The 8,426-nt window shown below is 40.1% G+C and overlaps 1 protein-coding gene across 1 annotated transcript; it reads left to right on the forward strand.

Moving 5' to 3' along the window:
* The first annotated feature begins 3,103 nt into the window (after positions 1-3,103).
* Positions 3,104-8,141, forward strand: irx1a (iroquois homeobox 1a). The gene is made up of 4 exons (XM_047036000.1): positions 3,104-3,573; positions 5,062-6,055; positions 6,286-6,361; positions 7,746-8,141. Exons 1-4 carry the CDS (start codon positions 3,328-3,330, stop codon positions 7,801-7,803), a joined length of 1,374 nt encoding a protein of 457 aa, XP_046891956.1. The 5' UTR covers positions 3,104-3,327; the 3' UTR covers positions 7,804-8,141.
* Positions 8,142-8,426: the final 285 nt, after the last annotated feature.

Raw genomic sequence — 8,426 nt, forward strand, 5'->3', positions numbered from 1 at the left:
TCCACGTCACAGATGCAGGAAACTGGGTCTTGCTGACTGGAAACATACGGCCTTGTTGAGTTGCATTGAGGATTCCACTGAGCAACTAAGAATGTGAGGTGTCCTGGTTCCTTTTAATAGCATTAGAAGATCAGACCGTAAAGGCTGTAATCTGGTCGAAGAGGAGACTCCCACTCCGTGCTTTGATCTCAGTCCTTTTGGATGTTTAAAGTTGACAGTCTTGGTTGAATGCCATTCACTGTTTTCATTTGTGATGCAGGAGGTCGAGGTAGTCGCATCCACACCTGCCTAGCGGGAAGAATTTAGGCTACGTTGTTGAGCTCGGGGATAATGAAACGCCTTTTCTGAAGTATCCTGTGAAATCCACGCAAACAGTGTCAGGTAGTGTTTTTCTAGAGATATAACAAAGCCAGTAATATAGGCTACGCTATGTTAATTAAAATCAATGTGAATGGGTCAAATAGAAAGAAAAAAAACTTTGACACGTCAAAGTTTATTTCCGTCCAAGTGTATTTCATTTCATGTGGTAATCCTATAAATACGACCGCTCGTGTGTGTGTGTGGGGTGTGCGTGTGTGTGTGTGTGTGTGCGTGTGTGTGTGTGTGGGTGTGTGCGTGCGCGCGCTTGTGTGTATGTGTGCATAAGGCAAGATAGGCTACCATGCGTGCCACCATCCGTGTATGGTTGAAGTCCATCTGTTTTCTAGGAAATACATCCACAGCTCATACAAAGTCTGGGCTTCAGCATCAGGACACAGTATCGCATATTCGCGGGTGTCTTTTACAAGCACTATAGCCTATCACACTTTCAGTGAGGGTTGTGCATGTGCTAATGTGAATTTAGCAAGCCTATAAATCAGTTAACAATAAATATATTGTATTGCCCTCACGTGCATTGTTCGCCAAGTAAAATATCTGTAGATTATTTGTTTTTGTACCGACTAAATATTCTAATTCTAATATCTTAATTCCCTTCATTTTCCCATTCCTATTTTACCAAGTTTGGTTGACGCAAAATATTCTCTTATTTATTTCACATTTTTAGGAAAATATATCAGCAATTATTTTCGTCTTTGAATTGTATTATAATTATCACCATATTATTATCAGCTGTATCAGCAGAAAATCGTGTAAATATTATTAGTATATTGTTGGTGTCATTACGTTAGTAATATTCCAACTCTATATTTTATTTATTTAATTATTTGGAGCACATTAATTTTTGCTCTCTTTTTTTAACGTCTCTGTCATCCCCATTTGTAGATATTTTCAGTCTCTTATCAGCCCCATCTTCAGCCCTGCACATTTCCAGCAGGTTATCACAATTGCCATTCCTCCTTCTTTCTGATGTGTTCCACTGATTACCATCAGTGCCCTCAGATATTTTGAACAGATCCGCGCGTTGCAATATCCACTCTCAACCATCTGGTGCTGATCCAAATCACTGACTCCGGCTCAGTCCTTAAGCATTCAATCTACACAGTCCTTTCAACCACCATGACTTGGAGTTGGGAGATTTCAAATCGTATGAACAGCGACCCCACATAGGTGAGTACACCTGGTGTTCCAAAAGTGTTCGGGGTTAAATTTGTCGTACGTCTGAGCTGGATATTCAACTTATCAACAAACAAAAAAACTGCTGGTTCACTTATTTTAGACATGACAATTTAGAAATATGGGAAATATTACTCAATTACTTTTTGTATTTTTTTTTATCATTGAGTGTGACATGTGAATGTATTATTTATGCTAGTAAGTATTTTCTCATGATAGCCTAATTTATTTATTCTATAAATGTTTCTATGTTTTTAATATCCCCATTGTTCACTGACAGGTGCGTTAGCTGCTTTTTGCCATTTTGTTTGTTAGAGAACCCTTTAACAAGTTATCAGCTAACAACAACTTAATTTTCAATGATGAGCACTGATTGAATATGTCCCAATAATTGTATTGTAAATGAAACACCGGCGCTTAAAATCTTTACATGGTTTCCAACCACTGGTCAACTTTCCACGCGTTTGTCCTCTGGCTTCCTTTTGGTTTTCAACATGGAGACATTTAAGTGAACAGCTTCTGTTGTTTGAACTATCTCTGGTCTAAGTCTTTCTGATAGTAAACACAGCCCCCCCCCCCCCCCCCCCCCCCTCTCTCTCTCTCTCTCTCTCTCTCTCTCTCTCTCTCTCTCTCTCTCTCTCTCTCGCTATCTCTCTCGCTATCTCTCTCTCCCTCCCTCCCTCCCTCCCTCCCTCCCTCCCTCCCTCTCTCTCTCTCTCTCTCTCTCTCCCTCTCTCTCTATCTCTCTCTCTATCTCTCTCTCTCCCCATACACAAAGCGAGGGTGTTGCGGATAGAACCTTAACAAGAAAATTAAGTTCAAGCATGTCTGCAAGAAAAACAAAGCTGGACGGAGTATATATATTATATTTTTATCCGTGTTGTTTTAATGTTTAATATAAACAATAGGCATGCTTCAATGAAGTGAACAAATATGTTTTTGTATTATACAGTAATAGGATATAAATAGCAAAACAGCATGCAATATATTGCAATAGTAGTTATAAACCAAATCAGTTTGATGCAAAACTAAGAGTAAAATATTAATTTAAGTTTAGTAACCTTTTAAATAAACTAGAACATCAGAGATCCCTACCTCGCTTGGAGACTTCTCACCAAATGTAAGTGTAGAAAAGAAACAGAGAGGAAAAAGTAACCTGCATGCAACCAAATGTTATTTTTGGACACTAATTATTTCTTAAGGCAGAAAAACGTAATCGTCTCCACAACCAATCTGAGATCTACATCTGCAGTCTTGAGTTTTTGTTTCGCTTGTTAATTACTAATTTGTAGCTATTCAGAGTAAGTTCCATGTTTTATCGGGTTTATTTCCGCGATGTCGGACAGCTGTAAAATCGTGTAGACAGGTTGTCATACAACAATCAAAGCTTCAGTGAATGGACTCTAATGCTAAACATTTAACATACAATACTCCAAACACTGAGAGAGTGGCCCCAACCAATGCTCTCGCCACATGCCCCAACGAGGAGGAGCTTGCAGCTCAAGTAGGATGCCAATCAAAGCATCAACTTCAAATTGTATCTGAGAGATCAGCCCAAGACCTAGGGGCAGGCACGTCAGTTGGAGCTCAATTGTTGATCAGATCACATCCAACGGACTTGCTGCAAAAGAGAGAAGCTGAGATTTAAGAAGGGCAGAACCGTTTCTTACCTATAGTACGACCGTGCTGTTTGAGCACATTCACTTTGACTTCTTCATTCTTCGGTTTCCTTTTTTACGCACGGTTTTGGGCTTATACGACTCGGTGGAGGAGATGTCTTTCCCCCAGTTGGGCTACCCTCAGTACTTAAGTGCCTCCCAAGCGGTGTACGGAGGTGAACGACCGGGGGTCTTAACTCCCTCAACCCGCGGAGGTAGCACTGAAATTGCGGGAAACCCATCCGCGGCGGCTGCAGCAGTAACGTCGGTGTTGGGCATGTACGCCAACCCGTATGCAGCCCATAACTACAGCGCCTTCTTGCCTTACACCAGCGCTGACTTGGCTCTTTTCTCTCAAATGGTGAGTGTCTGTTTCGCTGATGTTAATAACGATATTTGTTTGTTTACATTACCTTAAGTTAACTGTGCATAGGATGAAGCCTACACAGTGTACAGTCTGTGTAGAGTCTGTCTGTGTGGAAAAAGCATTCTCAAATCCGACTGCTATATTGTCTTCCAGTAGTCTAGCCTCTGCTGCGCTCGCCGAAAGTTTAACTTCTAAATGGGATGAGTAAAGTGTACTCGTCATATTGTTGGTCAAATGTTGTTGTAAATGGTAGGCTATTTTGCAAGTTATAGGATATTAAAGGAATATTTTGAAATATGAAAAAAATATCCTTTGCCTGGCATTTCGTTTTACGGATTCAATGTTTACTTTGGAGCATGGATTCACAGCGATACTTATTCATAGTGAATGCAACTAGACTAACCTCTGGTCCAACAAAAACTGTTTTCAAAGTGATGATAAATTGTAGAATTATTTAAATTCGAATGTTTTACTTTGGCTGAATTATAATAACTAAATGGCTTTTGCCAGTAATTACTCTACTTTGCGATTGGGAAATAGGCTATTCCTTGGCTATAAACAAATGTTTAACAACAACATATAAGCGTTACACATAATTATTATTGCCATGAACGTTACACATAATCATTGTTGTCTACATAGGCTATTTCACACTACATTGTTTGACACTTGTGTAGCCTAATAATTACTAGGAGAATTTAAGCTAAAAGTTTACTATTGAGTAAACACAATTTTCTATTTTCTCATATTTAATTGTTATAAAATGCATTTTATTTTCGTCGAACATTCCAAATAAATAATGTAATTATCAAGTGCAATTGGCCCTATTGAGTAGTCCTATGTTAGACGACACTGTTGTCTGCAGTTTCGGCGTCCAAATAACTCGTTTTCTAAACTGTCACTTTGGACAAATATAGCCTAATTATTGTTCTGAGGGGGAGCCTTTATACCTTCGGAGGAAAGAGGACAGATTCATATTTAATTATATAGTCTATCTACATACTATTTATGTGATACTTTTAGGTGTATAATTGCTTTAATAAAAATGTGTTTTTTACGAAAGTATACATTTTTAATAGGGACATGCATGCAGTCAGACAAGTGTTGAGGCCTTTAGGCCTACTTAATATGAAATGCGGTAGCGGTTACGGGCTGCATATTAGACCCCTCATGGTTGGATTAATTCACACCACCGGAAACGAGATCAGATCATTACAAATTATCTTTCCCCACCAGTGTTAATAAATAGTTTTCATCCTAGTTGGGTTGTGATTCTAAATCCACAGAATATGTCATGTTGACTGCAAAATGAGTCCCAACTAGAATAGTTGGGAATCAACAAGCCAACATGATCAGCAGCATTTGAAAGTATTATAACTTTTTAGCAACTTTATTTTGTAACGTCAAAACATGTAACATTGTCTTTTATTTAAAATCGATATATACCTAATTAACCCATCTCTCTTGCTTTAATCACTTCAGGGTTCCCAGTATGACCTAAAGGACAGTCCTGGTGTCCATCCAGCCAGCTTTGCTGCCCACACATCCCCAGCCTTCTACCCATATGGCCAGTTTCAGTATGGAGATCCAGCCAGGCCTAAAAATGCCACCAGGGAGAGTACAAGCACACTGAAGGCCTGGCTGAATGAACACAGGAAGAACCCCTATCCCACCAAAGGAGAGAAGATCATGCTGGCCATTATCACCAAGATGACCCTGACACAGGTCTCTACCTGGTTCGCCAACGCCAGGAGGAGACTGAAGAAGGAGAACAAGGTGACATGGGGAGCGAGGAGTAAAGAGGATGAAGACGGCAACATATTTGGCAGCGACAATGAAGGGGATGCGGAGAAAAATGAAGACGAGGAGGAGATTGATTTGGAGAGCATAGATATAGACAAGATTGACGACAATGACGGAGATCAAAGCAACGAGGACGAGGACGATAAATCCGAAGGCAGGGAGCGCGGGGAGCTGGACAGCTTAGAGAAAAGACGAGACTTTGCACTGCAGGCGCATGAGGCGTTTGACAAATCAAAGAATGGCATTTCTGTGGGAAAGGAACCTTCCGGTGGCAACAACACCAGAGTATTGTCCCCTGACAGACAAGGGAGTTTTCAACTCCCAGTGAACAATAAACCCAAAATATGGTCCTTAGCTGAGACAGCGACCAGTCCTGACAGTTCACAGAAACCCACATCTCCCTCTGGGCCTGCTACTCACACCTCACCCCAGATTCAACACCCAGCTTTTCTGCCGAGCCATGGACTATACACTTGCCAGATTGGAAAGTTCCACAACTGGACAAACAGCGCTTTCTTGGGACAAAATTCCCTGCTGAACGTGCGGTCATTTCTGGGAGTAAATCAACATCATCACAATCACCACCTACCAGTGCAGCATCAGGCGTCGGTGGTGGTTTCACCGGTGGCAACACATGAGAAAGCTTCTCAAGACCTCAGTCCAAAACACATAGGTATGCAGCGGCCATTGTTTTGTTTTTTTGCACATAACACAGAGCATTTTCAGTTATTCCAAATGCAAAACTATGGATAAAAATGGGTAGAGTAATGCAAACACTCATATGGCATGCACACACACCAAAACAATGTTAACTGTCTAAGTATACACTTTTTTAGCGTAATATTTAATACTAAGGAAAATAAGTAAATTAAGTCTAATTTTCTCAAATTTATTTTTTTGTAGATCATGAAAATGTTTTAAGAACGGATTCGCCTCCAACACAGCCTCTGAAGTCTTCATTTCGACCAATTCATGACAGGTGAGAAATTTCCGCAATGCTAAAGCATACAGCACATTACAAATATTTGTAGAGCAGAGGTGTATTTTCACATTAATGCATAACTGTCTAACAAACCTTTATTTCAAAATGACAGACACAATTGGTCCATTTGCTAGTTTGGGTTATTTTTCATTCTACTTCCCTAAACAGTTGTGATGTGTAAAGCCCTAGAGATCCCTAATGAACTGATCGCAACACACCTTGTTATAATGAGCCGTGTTTCCACCTCAAGAACTTTACCCGAGAACAAGGAACCAAGGTCTAAATTGAGTCCAGGAAGCTTGCTCGGGGTTAGTACTTTCCAAAATATTGGACCTTTTGGGGTGGGGCTTGTAGTGCTGAACATTTCTGATTGGTCGAATACTTGCAGCGGCATACAAGTATTTCAACCGCCATTTTCAAAATTCTGCGGCTGCAAGCAAATACATGTAGCCTATACATTCGTGCTGCGTCTGCAGTTGGTCCCTTCTCGCCCAGCACACATAACACACATGGACAACAAAATAAAATATGATAGATGGATCAGCGACTATGTCCAGGCCTTATTAAGCTTTGATACAAAATCCAGCAGATATTGGAATCGGTGACCCGCAAAGACAAAGTGTAGGCCAATTCCCAAATATTTTGCAAGCTATTTTGGAAGAATATTTTTATAACGTGAAATGTATAGGTCTATTTATATGACATTAGGCTAAATCAAAGTTTATATTTATATTAGCCTATATTTCTATCGCCTATGGTGCAGCGAACACATTTGCCGAATCTTCTGGGGAAGGTTCCAGAGGTGGAAACGCGGCTATTTCGACTTCAGTAGGGTTGAGTGTGAGTGTTTTGTTCTTTTCCACACCGTCAGTCAAAAAGATGGGTCTTGCTTCTAAAGAAATAGTTGTGACTTTGTGGGTGACATGGGGTCTCGAATCCAGCCCTCCCCCTTAATTCCTTCTCTCAGGAGGCTGGCTACTTATCAAGTCACCGAGTAAAACGGGACCTGTCTGGGATATGTGCTTTTCCTAAAGACCCTTGGGAAGACAAGAACCCACGGGAGCGTTCTAGCATTTTTTTTTTTTTTTGCAAGTTTCCTCAGTCTCGAGTGTCATCATTTCAAGGCCCTTTCTTATACCGCCTTTTTTTCTTACTTGCCTTTATGCGAGCTGAGTGCATTTGAGTGCATTTGAGTTTTTAATGATATATTTGACATATACTTTGGAAATAGGAAAAGGTCGACATTTCATATGAAAGCCAAACATATTAGAATCGTTTCAGTTGTGAGTTTGGTCAGAGACCAAATTGTTCAATTGAATAGGCCAATAGCAATAAGCAGATTTAACGATTTTATTTTGACACAGTTCTCTTTTCTTTACAGCACCAGGACTCAGCAAGATGCCACGCAACGAGTTCTAACGGCACTGTCCTCAGCTTGATCAAGACATAATGCCCCGAAATGACTTTACGCACTCATAAATGGACAATGCAAAATAACTTAATTCAGCGTATAGCATTCAGTCGATGCAGAGCAAATGGCGTAATTTGATAAATCCTGTTGGGTGGATTTCTCTATAGTTGTGTAGCCTATACTCGCGCCTATGTTACTCCCTCCAGTTTGCCCTGGGACATTTGATAAGCTTTTTATTTTGTCTTGTGTTGGTGTCCTCTTTTATGTAAATACAGTGATTTAAATTTGTAAATAGCGCATTGACGGAATTTGTCCAGATCGTATATTTTGCCTAATAAACTAAATGAAATTATAGAGAAAACCAAAGAATACACACATTTCGTTTCTGTGTTAATATTTAGCAAGGACAATGGTCGTCTTAAACAGATGATTAGTATTTTGGTAACGCATATTGTTATGATCCCAATTTGTATATATTATTAGGCTATTACAGGAGCCTATATGTTCTCATCAGTACTAGCTGCTGATGTGAAGAATTAAATCCCGACATTCGTCCTATGGAGATTGTGGGTAAGAAGAGAAGGAAAGAAAATGTTCTGGGAAGTCTGCGTCTCTCTTCTGGGCTAATTTTATTCAACTTTCCTCCGTTAA

Source organism: Hypomesus transpacificus, chromosome 2 (genome assembly GCF_021917145.1).
Source record: "Hypomesus transpacificus isolate Combined female chromosome 2, fHypTra1, whole genome shotgun sequence".
Classification (NCBI taxonomy): Eukaryota; Metazoa; Chordata; class Actinopteri; order Osmeriformes; family Osmeridae; genus Hypomesus; species Hypomesus transpacificus.

Excerpts from the sequence above, each read along its gene's own strand:
- irx1a (XM_047036000.1), top strand. The coding sequence starts at position 3,328 with ATGTCTTTCCCCCAGTTGGGCTACCCTCAGTACTTAAGTGCCTCCCAA. Across the intron at positions 6,056-6,285 it reads CCTCAGTCCAAAACACATAG|ATCATGAAAATGTTTTAAGA; the intron begins GTATGCAGCGGC and ends ATTTTTTTGTAG. Across the intron at positions 6,362-7,745 it reads TTTCGACCAATTCATGACAG|CACCAGGACTCAGCAAGATG; the intron begins GTGAGAAATTTC and ends TTTTCTTTACAG.